The 17,017-nt window shown below is 41.1% G+C and overlaps 2 protein-coding genes across 8 annotated transcripts in view; one reads left to right on the top strand and one right to left on the bottom strand.

The window, feature by feature from the left end:
• COMMD8 (COMM domain containing 8) overlaps window positions 1-17,017 on the bottom strand; it is a 66,576-nt gene that overhangs the window by 33,454 nt on the left and 16,105 nt on the right. The gene's annotated exons all lie outside the window — the stretch shown is intronic.
• The window catches only part of GABRB1 (gamma-aminobutyric acid type A receptor subunit beta1), a 120,897-nt gene that overhangs the window by 100,560 nt on the left and 3,320 nt on the right, over window positions 1-17,017 (top strand). For 2 of the 7 annotated variants that reach the window (XM_068188417.1, XM_068188416.1), the window contains 3 exons: window positions 10,054-10,188; window positions 10,296-10,448; window positions 11,755-12,005. In XM_068188417.1, coding sequence (XP_068044518.1) covers window positions 10,054-10,188; window positions 10,296-10,448; window positions 11,755-12,005 — 539 coding nt within the window. Of the gene's footprint in view, window positions 1-10,053; window positions 10,189-10,295; window positions 10,449-11,754; window positions 12,006-13,144; window positions 13,490-13,952; window positions 14,564-17,017 lie in introns of those variants that run through there. The other 5 variants (XR_010998468.1, XR_010998471.1, XR_010998470.1 and 2 more) reach the window with 5 other exon arrangements.

The raw sequence follows: 17,017 nt of genomic DNA, 5'->3' as shown, positions 1-17,017 counted from the left end.
AAGAAGAAAATTTTGAGCATTTCAGTTTTGTTTGAAGACATCATTCATACTGATACAATTTTTCATTTAATTTCTATTTTCTGGTGATTGGCAGCCCTCAATTCATCAGGCTTCCCTGAAAACAGCGGCATCAGGTTTCCCAGACTTGTAGCTCAGATCTCCCTAGCCATGAAGGAAACATCTGTGCAGAGAGGTGCCCATTTGTCTCCCTCAGTCTTTCAAATATCTGTTACCATTGGAGTGCAAGCCTGGTTTTTAAAAGGGACCATCAGCATGTAGATGGAAACTGAATTACACAATGACTCATTTCACATGAGGAATTGGACCCCAGGATCAGGGCTACATAGCCATAGTGCTGATGTCCAGGGAAATGGAAAGGCTGCACTGTAACTCTAATTACAGATCTGAGCTGTGACCTGTTTGATTGAAGCAGCACTTAAAGGTTACCAGATTGCTACCCAGTACTGCTATCTCTTCCTGCAACTTCCTGGTGAGGTGCAATTTTGGCTAATACTCTCAGTGACTTAGCTCAGAATATGTGGCCAGTCTTCTGAGTAATCTATTTCCATTCTTACTCATTTATATTCTGTAAGTGCCTACAGGCACAATTACAGGCTGGTTAAGGAATGGAAGGGGAGCAGTCCTTAGGAGAAGGACTTGGGGGCTTTGCTGGATGGGAAGCTCAACATGAGCTGGCACTGTGCACTCCCAGCCCAGGAAGATAACAACTCCCTGGGCTGAACCAAAGGGATGTGGTTGTGTCCCTCTAGTCTGCTCTTGTGAGACTCCACCGGTAGTGCTCTGCTGGCAGCTAAATACCAAACAGCCACTCAGTCACTCCCCTCTTCCCCTAGGGGGCAGAAGAATCAGAAAAGAAAGGGCAGACCACCATGAGAACTTCATTCTCACTATTTCTATAAAACGTCCAAGTACAGTGGGCTTGTGCTTGGTTTCATGTCGGACAATACTTTTTTTTTTTTTGCTTAGAGATGGGGCAACTGAGAGGTGTTTTAAAAACTTAATTCATTTTTAGTCTCATGAGAAGGGTGAGACAACAAATTCTTTCTACAAATCCATTTCCCACATTTCCACATTTACCTCTCTGAAAAACTTTATGCACCTGAATTAAATAAATAAAATTTTAAAAGGGTTTTCACTGTCTCAGGCGAGAACACAATATTGCACAGAAATATGTGTACTTGTATAAGACATGCTGGCAAAGGTAAGAAACATACAATGTCCTGATTCATCTCCAGTCTGAGTCCTGTGGAAAGCAGAGACCCTACTGCCTTAAAGAGCAGGTTTTGTCCTGACACACTAAAGCACCAACCAGATGGACCTGGATTTCAAATGCCTTTTTCACCAAGTACAACAGCTGTATCTAAAGTTGGGCGAGTCTGCCTGGCAACAAAATGAGAGCACTTAGAAGTAGATCTTAATTAGTCAAATGAAATAAGTGCTCAAGGGCAAGATGTGTTTACAATATGAGCAGACAAAACTGTGTACCATGCAATATTGACTGAACTAAATTAATTGAATGCTAAGCAGCTGAACCTCTGTTGCTAATGTTTACATAATGTGCTTATAAATAGTGTTGTTCCCTTTTTAACTTTGTAAAGCAACTCAAGTCAGAAAAAAACTTCCAGGATTATGGCTCAGACTGTGAGAGTCATCTATTGTACAGCAGCTCAAATGAGAAAAAACGAGTGAGGAAGAAACTGGTGGGGCTGAAAAAAGATTTGCATAGGACTTACAAATTCTACATAAAATGTGCTTCTGACAGCACTGCAAGCAAGTTACCTTCATCATGTTCGTGTGAAGGTGTGGAAGTCCTTTGAGTTAGCAAACAAGGTGAAGGATTGCACAAGCCTTTCAGGAGAGGGCAGATTTCTCTCAACATGTCCAGGTCTTTCATCCTGAGTCCAGCACTCCTAGCCTGTGCTGCCAGGACTAGAGTAAAACAATATGTGGTCTGCATTTTGCAGCTCCTGAAAATGGATATTTACTTCCTCCTCATAAAACCAGAGGGGAACAAAGGTTAGAAGGAAAAAAGAAAGAGGGGGAATAAAAGCAAGCAAACCTCTCCAGAAGAGGTCAGGAGCTCTGGCTCACCTTTCTGGCAGTTGAGATACAGCTGGTAACCAGTAGCATGTCCATTTAAAAGAAGATTAAGAAAGGAAGAAGCAGAAATAGCAAAACAGATTCTGGAAAAAAGCATCTCAGAATGAAGGGAAGAGAAGATGGCTGGGATTTCTGACACTTGCTACTGAAAAGAAACAAATACTCTCTTTCCAGCTCCAAGCTCTCAAGAATGGTCTGGTACCACCAGCAAGTGAAATGGCATACAAGGCAAGGAGACTGGGTTAATCTCCTCATGCATAGTTGCTGCACTAGTCACTGCTGACTAGTCTTTAGACAAGAACATGACAGTGTGACTCAAGAACTTTGGTGGTTTCAACCCCACAAAAGAAGAGGATCCAGGCAAACGAGTGAGAAATGTGGAAGCGATTAAACAAAATGTTCCTCAGCATATGTAACTACCAAAGTAACTAAAGTGCCATCTTAAAACTTCATGCTTCAGAGCCATTCAAAATAACTTATAAGATGAGAAACTTGCTAAAAGTCTGTAGAAACTGATGTATGATGTGTGTATTAGGGCTGACCTTTTGACAGCAGTTGTGCACCTTGTACATATTACATGTACAATTACACAAATGTCTGGGCTGTACAAGAGGACACCAGTCATGAACACATTTTGTTTGCCTGCTTTCTGAAAAAAAATTTAAAAATCAATATATTATTGGTGGGAATTTTTTAGACAATAGGTCATCAAAATTATTCAAGTCCAAATTTGAATCACAGGCACTGCTCACTAAACATTTGCATATAAGGAACTTTCAGTGACATCCTCTAAGCTACTATGGGCACACTGCTTATTACTACACAAAATGTGTGGACACGATCAAGACTTTTTAATCACAGTTAGATTTACAGGAATTACACAGAGATGTGTAGAGTCAGAGGCTCTTAACATCAGGCTAAAAGTCATTACTCCAGTGACTAAAGGAATGTGTTGTAAAGGTGAAAGAAATGAGATGGGTAAATTAGGCTGCATTGGAACATGTCAGACCCCTTATTGTTGTACTGTCTTAGATCAAATGTCCGTCTTGCCCATCATCTTGTCTCGGAGAGTGGCCAGCAGAACATATCAATGAAGGTAGAACAGAGCCTAGGACACATGTGCTGATATTTCCTCACCAAACACCTCCAGTAAGCGTTCTGCGCTTCGCCGCATCCAGTCGGAAATAGTATCATACTTAACAACCTGGATAGATTTTTATTCTGTGATTCTATGGCAGCTTTTGAACAAGCAGAAATTAAGGACACTCATGTCAATGCGTGATTTCTCCAATTTATCTATATGCTGAATTTCCCTTTATTTCTGTCAAACTAGCCACGAGACATGATTTGTTGCTTTCTTGGTCTGAAAGTCCATTGGTCTGTGAATAATCATGTGCTCTTCAAGCTCACCATGCTAACTTAGGTTCTTACAGACTTTTTTTATCAGCCACCTTGCCTCCAGGATAAAGAATCATGACTCAGACAGGTCCTTTCTTCACTGGACTCAAGTGTGTCCTTCATTCTAGTCAGTTTAGGATTGCTATTTTGGGCAAAGAAAGGAAACTCCATGAAATAGCACAACGTGAATGGCATGAATATGGAAATGCAAACAAAGAATTGTGCATTTGCTTCCCTTTCCAATAATTCCTTAGTTTGTTTTTTTTTCACAGCCGAGAATTGAGAATGAGAATGAAATTCTTACTAGTGACCATGACACAAAAATACCAACATGCCTTACAGGAGGTACTCTTGCACATGAAAGCCCTACTAGCTAAAACATATTGATGTGTGTTCACTGGCATAATCCAGTAGAAGGAGCCAAATTAACTGGAAGGCATTTTCAATACAAGTTTGACTACTTATCCAGAATCCTTCATTTCCCTCAGTTGAGACACAGTGATACAGACAAGCCCTGCTGTGTTAGCCATTAAGCAGATATTAAGCAAAACCAAATAATATCTATCCCACAGGTCTTTCAGGTTGGTGTCAAGTCTCACTGGCAAAAAATGAAAACAAGTAAAACTGAACCAACATTAAAGGTACCTGCAAATTAAGGCAAAGTTATAATTCATTCTTTGAACTAGGATCTTGTAAGAGTGACTTTATGCTGTAATAATGTTTATTTTCCTCTTCTAATGGATAGGAAGTTATGTCTCCAACTGGGATGGAACAGATTGCCGCATACATAACATTTATTTTTATTTGAGAAATCTTCTTAAATAACTGACAATGTTTAGTACTCCAGCAGTCTAAGCAAGTTTTCATTTGAGCCAGTGTTGCTAAGGCTAACTCATATCCCCAGGGAAAAAAAAATATTTCTCAGTGAAAAAAAAAACCTTTTACATGCAAATACACACTCAAACACAAGTGGCAGGAAACCTTTTCTATTACCTTAATGTTAACTAGTTACACTGATTTCCAAAACACATCTTCAGATGTGTTGTGCCCCATTCATGTCAGATTTAAGATTAAATAGTACAATATACTTACCACTGTATGGACTGCCTTGGTGGCCTGTGGAAGAAATGCATTATCTTCCTGTTTAAATGCAATCATAGGAATAATAACAAAAAAAAAAAAAAAAAAAAAAAAAAAAAAAAAAAAAAAAAGACATTTAGCAGCAAAGACTAAGTTGTTACAAAAGACACAGCCCAAGAGGAATGGAAGAGGGTTGGGGTACAGCCTCAGCCTCAGCCTAAGGACCCTGTCCTTATCCAGGGTCAACTAATTTATGCACATGGAATTGCTGTAGCCTTTTGAAAAGACCTATTTAGATCCGAAGGAAGAGACCCGACTGCTGGGTGTTTCAGAGCTACCTGCCCCAGAGAATCAGAAGGGAAAAAGGATTCTGTTTGGACATCTCCCTTGAATTGCTAATGATAGTGGAACCATTACTTGTATTTGTGAATGTAACACACATCCTCAGTTATCCCAGAGATATTTGAGAAGTGCTGCAGTGTAAAATAGAACAGCCTGGTGACATCCCATACACTGTTAAACTTGGCTATATCACAATGTCAGCAACATTTCTAAAGTATTTTTTTCTGTGAACAGGGAGATTTATACATAACCTATTTCTTGCCATGTGTATATATAGTTACTTTTTAGATCTGTGGTACTTCTGAGCAAGCATTCTCACTTAAACACTCAGATGCTGAGAGTAAAAAAAAAAAAGGCAATTAAGTGCTGTATTTTAATTTCTAGACAATATTTTCTAGGAAGTAGAAGTTTTAAATCTCGAGCTGGGCAATTAAATGTGTTTTTTTAGTGGTTTTGAACATGGAAAAGAATCTAGCAAGCAAAAAAAAAGGTTTAAGTAGAACAAATATTTTTTCAGGGACGATTATTAATTATACAACAAATAAATAAAATTTTAGCGGTCACTTATTATTTAGATCAACAAAACAACGCAGAGAATTCCTAGGGAAACTGCTTGATTAAGCGAGCTAGACTGCTAGGGATGCCAGCACAGCAACGAGCTCGCTGCAGAAGCTGGGAGCAAACGCGTTCTGCTCCCCGCGTGGTCCCCGCGCAATCTCCGCGCGATCCCCGCGCAATCCCCGCGCAATCTCCGCGCGATCCCCGCGCAATCCCCGCGCAATCTCCGCGTGGTCCCCGCGCAATCTCCGCGCGATCCCCGCGCGATCCCCGCGCAATCTCCGCGCGATCTCCGCGTGATCCCCGCGCAATCTCCGCGCGATCCCCGCGCAATCTCCGCGCGATCTCCGCGTGGTCCCCGCGCGATCTCCGCGCAATCTCTGCGCAATCTCCGCGCAATCCCCGCGCAATCTCCGCGCGATCCCCGCGCAATCTCCGCGCGATCTCCGCGCGATCCCCGCGCAATCTCCGCGTGGTCCCCGCGCAATCTCCGCGCGATCCCCGCGCAATCTCCGCGCGATCTCCGCGTGGTCCCCGCGCAATCTCCGCGCGGTCTCTGCGCAATCTCCGCGCAATCCCCGCGCAATCTCCGCGCAATCTCCGCGCAATCCCCGCGCAATCTCCGCGCGATCCCCGCGCAATCCCCGCGCAATCTCCGCGCGATCTCCGCGTGGTCCCCGCGCAATCTCCGCGCGGTCTCTGCGCAATCTCCGCGCAATCCCCGCGCAATCTCCGCGCGATCCCCGCGCAATCCCCGCGCGATCTCCGCGCGATCCCCGCGCAATCTCCGCGCGGTCCCCGCGCAATCCCGCCCGGCCGCGGCACCCCCGGCCCCAAGGCGGAGCGCGGGCGCCCCCGCGCGGCCCCGGGGCGCGCTGCCGCAGGCGCCCGGCGCTCCCCGCGCCCGCCCGGGCCCTCCGGCGCTCTCCCGTTCTCCCGCGACAGCTCTTGTCAGCATCGCTGAAACACTGCAGGCCCGCGGTGTCTCTGGCTTTCATGAAATTCGTGTTCGGACATCACAGTCCAGCTGCGAGTGCTGCTCTCCCTGTCACAAAAGCAGAGGTATGCATTTAAATTGGTGTTACGGATACGTACGCAGAGGGAAGAGGATTACACGGCAAAAGAGCTGCCGAGGGACTACCTGGGCAGTACTGATAAGTTCGGTGAACAAACCAGCATTAACACTGGCCACTGCAGTGGCAAGAGTCACTTTTCCTATCACTGAAATAGCTGTTCTTTCTTTGTAAACGCTAAGGCATTTGCTGCTCGAAATAAGGGGTTTCCATCGCCTGCTAGCCAGTAGTCAGTACTGCTCCACACTTAAAGGTTTCTTAATTTACATCACTACAGCTCCTCGCTTAAAGCCAGCTGAAAAAGGAGAAGGAGCAATCTGTCACCTGCTCACTGTTCAGAGCTGACATCAATTCCTGTCTTTAACCTGCAGCCAACTGTCTTCCTCCTAAGTTTGCTAGAAAAAAGCCATTTCGACACCTATAAAACACAAGCACCTGTGACATTCCTGAACCTGGGAGCCATTGTCAGCCATGAAAAACAATGCCTCTCACACACCTAGAACAATGTGCAAAACACAAAAGGAACGGGCATCACACAGTAACAATCCTGTCAGGGAATGAACTGCCCAGGCAGAATTTACACCTTGTTAGTGTCTAGCAGAGATATTACCATGACTGCCAGGGAAATAACGAATGTACTGACGTTCACTGTACCTAAAACCACAACTACTAAAGGGAGCTCAACTACTAAAGGGACCTAAAAAATGTGAATGCTCCTGAATGAAAAACATCACTATCCCTTTCTCATAATTTCCATCAACTTTAGGGAAGCTTTAATTCAAGAAAAAAAATCGATTTATTCAGAAAAAGTAGTAGCTCACATTCAACTTTTTGTTGTATTTGGAAGTTTTGGAGATTAAAAATATGGCCTATCAGCAGTGACAGCTTGTCACCAGCTGATACCGCACATGCAAGATTCTTGCTTTTGGTTAGTTGACTTTATAACCTACTAGTTCTACTTTTTGCTTAGTAGCCAAAGCCATAGAAAGCAAGACTAGAGGAGAGCACATTGTCTGCATTACAAAACTCACATCATTTCCCTTTGCAAAAATCCAACGTGACCACACAGTGTATCAATAACATGGTGCAAACTTTTTGTAGGAGGTTGTCCCTGTTTTCTTTTTGAAATCTGCCTTCTGATATCCCAGGTGTTTATTTGGCACCTTTGTGGATTTTAACAACTAAATCACTTATAATTCACCTTCAGGGAAGGGAATTTCAGCCACAATATGGTGCCAAACGATTACTTCTTTCCTCAAAACGTCAGAGAAACTGCAGAGAGGCTGGCTGTGGCTGCCTTAAGAAGCTGCAAGTAAAGTCAGGAGCTCCTGAGGACTGGAGGTAGCTCCTCTCACTGCCCTGGGTCCCAGCCTGCACTGTCCAAGCAAATGGAACAATCAGAGCAAAATTGGAGGGCAGGATGTGAAAAGGGCAACAGATGATGACAGCACAGAACAGAAGAATCATTTTCATGTTTTTTTCCAAACTCTGAGGCAGAGTTCAGGATTCTTACATCTAAACCTTCACCTGTGGCTTTGCAGCAGGTAGCTGCTCAACATCTAGGTAATGATGGCCCTTTTTGGTTTTTATTCTGTCCCCTAAAGACAAAGGATGGGTGTTACCTCATGTAGAGGATATCTGTGTGGTATGAAGTCTACACATAATCAATGCCCTTTCAGTATGAGATGACAGTTCCAATGCCATTTGTTTTGCACCGCCTTTTCTGAGAAGAGAAATCCTTCAAGAGAAGGTTTTTATGAAACAGATTTGCAAGAAAGTGAAGTTAACACTTCCCTGCCAATCTCAGTCTTGGTCTTTTGAACAGTCTTAGCAGTCTTCATTCACTTTCAACCATTCTGTATCACACCCTACCTGTGGCTCATGTCAGCCCTGGGGTTTGTGTGCAAAGCCTTTAAAGCAGCTGCTGAAGTCTCACCACCAAGCAGCTAGCTTGACCTTTTGCAGTGAAAAGGAATGAAAACCAGTTATGCAGAGCTCTGTGTCACCACCCTGGGATAGTTCATTTGAAAAAAAATGAAGAAAAAAGAAAATAGCATAAGTAATAGGAAACCCAGTTTTAAGCTTGCAGCAGCAATCCAAATTACGTAGGTTAGTGTGGTTTTCAGAGCAATTCTGATAGTTAGAACACTGTTCTGGTTTGAAAGGACAAGCACCATGGCACTGAGCAGTTCAGAAATAAAATTTGTGAACATTTAAACTTGTTCAACCCATCATTGTGTGTTTGCATCAAAAGATAGCTGTTCAATAGCTGCAGACTTTGCAAGCAAACTCTGGAGCCTGGCAGAAAGTCATAAGAGCTTCTCTGACTGTCACCAGGGAAACCATGGATCTGTTCTGCATGTGGTCAGCCTTCCAGGGATGAGGCTATTACCAAACACCATCATAGGAAAAGACATCTCAAGACTAATTTCCTTAGCTTGATATTGAATTACTTGTGCATATGAAAGGATAGGTTCCTAACTCTGTGGAGGCTTCTAAGGCTACAGTTGGTTCAACTGGCAAAAGTACTGTCAAGTTTTCTAAAGCTTTGAGTTCAAACACATGTTTTTATTTGATCCATGTTATATGATTTAAATCTGATTAAATCCTACACCTGAAGGAAAAATTTAAAAATACATGAGATGTTCTCTCCTCTGGTAGCTATCTGGGGAAAGTAGAAAAATGCAATAAAGTGGAACAAGTTTAAATATTAGTATAAAAATGTTGTCAATTGTGAGATTTTTTTGAAACTCAGTCACTTCTGAGTTCAATCAAAATATTTCTGAAAATGGCAACAATAATGTTAACATTTCCAGTGATATAATAGCAAATTAATTTTTAATTACATTATAAATAATGAACATCACTGTTAAAAGGAAACAGAAGAAAGGTGCTAGTTTTGGAGTAAAAAAGAAATAGTTCTGTGATAACAGAAGATCAAAGATGGCATGGTCTAATTAAAATATAAAATGCTTCATGAATATCAAAGGGTTACCTACAGCTCTGACAGACATAGTCAGGTGATACTACAGGCACCTTAATTCTTCTAGAATCATCTTTGTCTCCACTGGCTCCCAACTCTGTATTTTGTCACGTCCTGCATAGGAAATCAAATTAAAATCTGGGAACTGAACCTGGTTTTACTGTCAGAGCTCCTCCAAAGAGAGTTTAAAAGTTTTGCTGATGATGTATCTGTCTGTTGGCAAACTGAGAAGCTCAAGCCTGACTGAAAAGTAGTTGCATTAGAGCTAGCTAAAAACAAACTTTAATAATGAATTCTGTCCTTGTTTTCTGTCTTCTCCTCTTCTACGTCTAGAAGCTTCCTTGGGGCATAGAGAAGGCTTCTGTGTAACAGGAATGTCACACAACAGAAGGCTGAATTCCTGATTAACAGCAGCTCCTTCCACTTGAACTGCAACTATTTAAGCAAAGTAATAAAACACAAAGAAAAGTCAATAATCAAATTGTGCCTCTGTTTCAGATGGATACACTACTGATGATATTGAATTTTACTGGAATGGAGAGTCAGCAGTAACAGGAGTTAATAACATCGAGCTCCCACAATTTTCTATTGTGGATTACAAGATGGTATCAAAGAGAGTGGAATTTACAACAGGTAAGCACTGACAAGTTAAAAAAAGTTGTCCCGTCCTTTTCCAGCCCAGAAATATCAGTGCCTACCTTTTGTGAGGCATTAGTCATTATATGACTTCTTTCTTTCAGGAGCATATCCTCGACTATCGCTTAGCTTCCGGCTTAAAAGAAATATTGGATACTTCATTTTGCAAACCTATATGCCTTCCACGCTGATCACAATTCTGTCATGGGTGTCTTTTTGGATCAATTACGATGCCTCTGCAGCCAGAGTTGCTCTAGGTAAATCCTTCTCAAAATGACTGAACTATGTGGACGCTTGCTGCCTTTGCAAACAGTGGCACCCAATCCATTCTGCTGGTTGTATCGTCATTAATTGTGATCTTACACAGGCAGCACAGGACTTTGGTTGTCAGGAAGGCAGGCAGGTGTGACCTTGTCTACAGCTGAAGCTCTTGATCCGCACTTAGGCTGGGATTCTGACTGACTTCCTGTTGTCATAATGGTCTTTGGATCAGGCCAAAAGCATCTTGCTTCCAAACTGGAGCGTAAAAGTCTAATTCAGGTGTCTAAGGGTATCTACACTGTGCTGCATGAAGAATCCCTGTTGATGTTAAAAAGTTTTCTCTCAGGCCAGATCTGTGACTGGAAGGAATACACAAGATCCTACTGACATCAGTGGAGATATACCAGCTTGCACCAAATAAGTCTGGTTTACCTATAGTCGGTTCTTTCCCATACCACATTCCTTCCTACAACTTTCCATAAGAATGAAGATCTGCTGTGCTGTCTGTGCTTTAAGGCATATATGTTTTTCAACTCAATTGCCAAAAAGCCATTTTGTCCCATCTCCCTGCAAATTAAACTTGTTACACCTGTGCCTAGAGCTATTATCTACATGCAGTAATGACCTGTGATTAAAGCAGACTAAAAAGTAATTTCAGCCAGCTAAAAGAAAAAACACATGAGGAAAAAAAAAGTCGTTCAGTGGTGGATAACATAATGAGATGGAAATGCTTTACTTGCAAGCACCTAGTTAACAGGAAAAGTTGTTTTGGTACAAGCATATATATATATGACCTTCTCTTCATCAAAGACCATCACTTTATCAAAAGGCTTCCCTTTCTCCTTTCAATCCTCCATTTATACCAAAAGCTAGATACTTACTGCAGATCCCCACAGCAATGCAAGTCACCTATAGGGTCAAGCAGAGCTACTGCTGTAAATGAAGTAAGAAGCATTTTCTCACATAGAAAGAAAAGCTATCAACTTTTGCTATCCAGGTCAGCCAACATCACATTCCCTAGCACAGTTATTGCAAAAATTAAGGCAAGAAGTTCCAACACGAACTTCTATTGGAGGTTATTTAGTTCACCCTCCACTGTATGAAAAGCCAAGGAAGGTGCTATCAGCAGACTTGCAAGGATGTGTTCCTTTCCAGTTCTGCAAAACACATTCCTTTGGCTGCTAAGAACCTGCTTACATAATTACACCATCTACATGAGAAGTGCAATGCTGCCATTATGTCTTCTGTGCTCAAATCTCCTTCCTCATCTTATTAGTCAGTGTCTGTTTCTTTCCTTCACAGGAATCACAACTGTGCTGACCATGACCACCATCAGCACCCACCTCAGGGAGACCTTGCCAAAGATTCCCTATGTCAAGGCAATAGATATTTACCTGATGGGATGCTTTGTGTTTGTGTTCCTGGCCTTGCTGGAATATGCCTTTGTAAACTACATATTCTTTGGGAAAGGACCTCAACGTCAAAAAAAGACAGCAGGCAGAGCAGGACATGCTACAGGAGAGAAAAGCAGACTGGAAACAAAGAGAGTCCAGGTAAAATGTTCAAGCTATCTTTTCAAACATTACTTTTACTGTGAAAATGTTCATTTATATGATGATAGAGATAAGTACAGGTGGAACACATGTGCAAAAGTATTTAAGATTGCCTAGAGAAAAATTGTATTTTAAGGAGATTACAGCAATGTATGGTCTGTCCCATCTTCAACTGAAAACAGAGTAGGAAAATACAGAAAATGCACATGATTATTCAGGACACCTATTTCTTTCTTCTTTGTATTTCTTGCAGAAGAAATACAAGGTGTACAAGGAAGTTAAATATTTACCACTTCAACTGTATTTTTGTTTTTGCTTTAGAAGGTGATATAGAAGAAATGTTTATAATAAAGTTCCTCTTTACATTCAGTAACTTCACCAAAAATAAAAAGCATAGACAAGCTCTGTTGATTCAGTGAGCCCTGAATGAAGCCTGTAGCACTGACCTTTGAGGGAGACAAGGATGCTGCTGCTAGGTTATAACAGCTTTCATAGATGTCAGAATTTTTCCCTCAGCTAAATTCAGGCACACCACCACTATCCCTACATCCCCTCTTTCAAAAACAAGCCAGAAAACTTTCAGGAAGTAATACTGTGGACATATTTTTAACGAGGAAGAGTTTAATTTGCAATACATCACTGAACACTTGCAAACATCTATAAACCTATTGCACTTTTTCCCAGTTTTTCAGAAACAAATCCTTTGAAGCCTCAGGTGTATTTGGCCCGGTCTGACTCAGAGGAAAATATATATCCTAACAAACCAAAAATTTTCTTCCTTCCTGTGCTTTACTTACAATATATTACATCCAAGTATTAACGAGATCTTGCCCAGGCTGTCCTATAAACTTCTTTACAGTTGTGGCCTGAGGTGACAACATTTGGACAAAACTGTATTCGAGACCAACACATAGAACTCTACGAAGACTTCATCCTGACAGATGGCTACAGTGTCGCATACACATCAGGAAGTGCATTTCAGAAACTCTGTAATATCTTATTAATTCTAGAGCTGTGTGTTTGGTGTCCCACCACTACAGCTATACATCATTAACAAAGCCATCATATCCTCAGTCTCAGTAAACTCATGAGCCCATTAAAAGTTTTTACTTCCATTTGCCTTCTGTCCCATTGTGTAGAAGATGCTTTATTACAGTGAGGGCACAAATTCAGTTCAGACAATCAGCAGTCTCCAAGACTCCACGAAGTACTGTCTTCCACAGAGCAGAGGAGATAAGCCACCCCAGTATGGAATGTCATGCACAGAAATTGTCTATCCATTTCTATGGAAAATAAGGAAGGGAAAAAACAACATAACCCACAAATTCTGACCAGCTACCTCAACAGCTCCTGAGATAACCCAGCCTAGGTGAGAAGCAGCACAGCAAGGATTCATGATGAAGAGGAAATCAAGACTTCTTCAGAGGTCAGCCTTGGCTACATGTGCCCCAGTGCAGTGAACTGAGTAAAGGATAAGAGTGCAGGTAAGTTCTTCTCCTTCATATTTGGAGAGTTTGTTAACTAACAAAATGCTATAACTCATAACTAAAAGCTTTTGTCTAAATGTTATGCAGCAAAGATTACACTGAGATTAGTACTCAGAATGGGATGGAAAGTTTTTAAAGCACAACATTGCATACACCATCATTTTTGTGATAGAAAAATGAAGTCTTACATGCTTTGTACCAGGATTTCTAGGTGCTCACACTTCAGACAGCAATCCCATTCTGAGACTAAGAGTGCTTTAAGCAAACAGACTGCTTTCTGCCTGTACAGTGCAGGTTTGTGATTGTAAATACAAATATATGCACACATATACATAAACATACATGTGAATGGGTATCAGTGAATTTTGTGTTCCACACACTGATGTGAGAGATTGTGAACATTAATTTTACTCAGCATAGAAATGCTGATTTCCAACAGTTGTATTTCTGTCTTTGGCAGGAAAAGTGCACATGACCAGAGCAGTGGGACACAGGAAGGTTATGTGACTTCCAGTGGAACAGCTCCCAGCCTCTCTCCATCATTTTTTGAGATTTTTCACTGGTATTATGGTGCCTGCACCAGAGCAGGGGAAAGTCATTTTTTGAGCATAACAGAAGTACAGTTGTAAGTATGTATAGCTATAGGACATTTTTTCTCTTTTACTCTTGACCCACACCACTTGTCCATACAGGGACCTGTAACTATTAGAAGATATGTGACGGTGCTTCATCTCTTTGTGCCAGGTGAAGATATCGATCATTCCCATCTGACATACAACTCCAAAGACTAAAAGAGTTCAAATTCCTCCACCAGATAACACAAGCTTTAAGTGTGTGAGCAACACTCAGCAAACTGACCACGATATTAAGAGTATAGAGAAGACCAGATGAAAAATGAAACAGAACTGCTGTTTCATAGGTGGCTGTTCCATGCTCCACAGACTGAAGAAGATAGAAATAAAATCTCTCCAGCTTCAGAATTTATGCAATTTTTATTTTTAATATACAAAAACAATTAATTTGTAGCAAACAATATTTCTGTTTCTCTGAATAAAGTATAAAGACTGTTTATATCTCCTTGTTCATTTGTCAAAGCTAGATGTCACTGACATCACCATAGCTATGGATAAATAGGAAAAACCACACAACAAGAAAATATTTAGATAGTCCATGCATGCTACCGCTTCTCTCTCCCCAGACAATTATAGCATGAATAGTTATTACACAGAAGATATCTCTTAAGTATGAAGAAAAGGTAGGAAGCAATCATAATGTGAGTGGGAAAGGGGCTACACCATCAAAAGGCTTATAAAGGTTGATCAACACAAGTCAAGTGATAGATTGTCTCCCCAGTTCTGCACAGCATCACACTTTCCTTCTAAATATCCTGTGAAACACTAAACACCTGAGATAGAAAGCCAGAGACCAGACACAGGCTTCAAGGAAAATTTACAATTTTCCAATACAGTGGCTACTGGAAAAAGAAGGGAAGCACATAACCACACAAATATCTTAACCTTCAAGTAAATCTCCTTGTGAATTAGTATAGCCCTGCTAATCATAAGCTGGTTTTTTGCAGATCAGCTTGTGGTAACACTACAGCATTTGTTCCAATAAGACACCCTGTGTGAGTAACATGGCCCTGAGTCTTTCACCTTAAGAGGAAGAAACAATGGGTTTGTATTGAGATAAAACAGTCATCCTTGCCTTTTATCTCCCAACAGTTAAGGTAAAAAAAAAATAAATAAATTAAAAATTCATTCCAGACAGCCATTGAACAGCATTTGAGTCAGACAGCATTTGAGACCCATTCTCTGTCAAGGAAGGCTAATATGCACTTCTCCTAGAGCTGTCTGACTATATTTTATGCAGTCAGTACAGGCCTGTTGCTTTGGGTTGTTTTCTTTTTATTAATTTATCTATTTTACAGTTACAATATCACTGGATGATCCTAAGCAGGAAACTAATTTTCTAAGTGTCACATGAAAAAATGTTTCATCCCCCGTAGTGTGGGGACATTCATTCAACCCTTAGTGTTTGTCAGTGGCCCAGGAAAGCTGAGCTCAGTCTGTCAGCATCCTGTTAGGGGGATCCTTTATGGAGCTGCCCTGCTGGATCACAGGCTGATTTGACTGACTTAGTCAGGGACAGCCTAAGGAAGACCCCTCAGCAGGTCTTCCCAGTTTATGACCCCTTCGTCTTTATTGATGTTACCCACTGCCAGCAACAGCCAGCACCTGGGAAGGACTCATAATAACAGCTTATGGAATATCACTATTTATTAATAAAAAATGGTGACTGGTTAAGGTTCAAGGATTGCCAGTGATAGTATCTGACTGCAAGACCATATTTAAAGCAATACACAGACAAACTCTAATTCCCAGTGAAAGTATTCAGCCCACACAGAGTGATTCTTACCCAACAGGCATTCCTGTGGGGTAGAAGACAGGTTCAGCCCATCAAACGATGCCAGTAGTTACAATGGAGTCTTCCCTGACTTTTCCCCATTCCAACTTACTTGTATCCTGTTCCTTTACATTTTCGTGGAACTTGAGTGACTCTAGTTATACACACCTTTGTTACTGATTGGTGTAGAATTCTCTCACTTCACTCTTAGAGTCAATAAAATATGGAGCACATGCCCAGTGAGGGGTGGTCGTACCTTGGCTGGAGGTGTGAGTTAGTGTGAGAATTAGTAAAGGTAAGAAGTTAGTGTTACAATTAGATTAAAATGAACCAAGTTCATCTGAGGAGAATGATTTCAGCACAATTGTTGGCTCAGCAGCAGGAGATCAGCTGCACAAGTCTTAATGCTTTGCAGTGAGCTTCAAAATATACTGAAAGGGTTTATAATGATGTGGGAAATTACACAGAGCATTTGACCAGGTACATAAGAAAATCTTTTATTCTTCCATGAGCTAATTTAGTCAAGATCAGTGTAAGGCTCTTGGCTCTGAATTGCAAAGATTGCAATTTAAAGACCAACTTGCTTCATGACATACAAATCATCTTGCCTAAAATAGTTTAAATTAAATTCATTTTAAAAATAACAGGTTCATTCAGAATGCTTAGAGCAGGAATTCAGGTACTGCTTGGCTCATAACAAATTGTCAGGATATATTAGTTTAAGAACGATCCCTCTGAATTACTTCAGATGTAGGCAGCTACAAGCTTTCTTCCCAAAAGAAAAGTCATAATAACTGCTTAATAATGCCTGCATTATTGTTACTATTATTATAACACTGAAGTCAATTAACTTCCACATTAGATTATGTAATCAAAGACAGCTCAAAGAGCTATTTCATAAAACTGAAAATATTCACCTGTCAAAATTTCTGAGAATTTAAAAAAAATCTTTTTTACACAGAGACAATTCTGAGATCAATGGGTTTTTTCCACAGAAAGCATGTCAGGTCTTCAGAGTAAATGAATAGTCCCATAGTCATGGCAGTCCTCTGGAGAGTAGGAGACCCTAGCTTAAATCTTCCTTCTTCTTAAATGTGAACAACTGACCTAAAAAGTATG

Source organism: Anomalospiza imberbis, chromosome 4, assembly GCF_031753505.1.
Source record: "Anomalospiza imberbis isolate Cuckoo-Finch-1a 21T00152 chromosome 4, ASM3175350v1, whole genome shotgun sequence".
Taxonomy (NCBI): domain Eukaryota; kingdom Metazoa; phylum Chordata; class Aves; order Passeriformes; family Viduidae; genus Anomalospiza; species Anomalospiza imberbis.
This window is presented reverse-complemented; position numbering and strand designations above follow the sequence as displayed.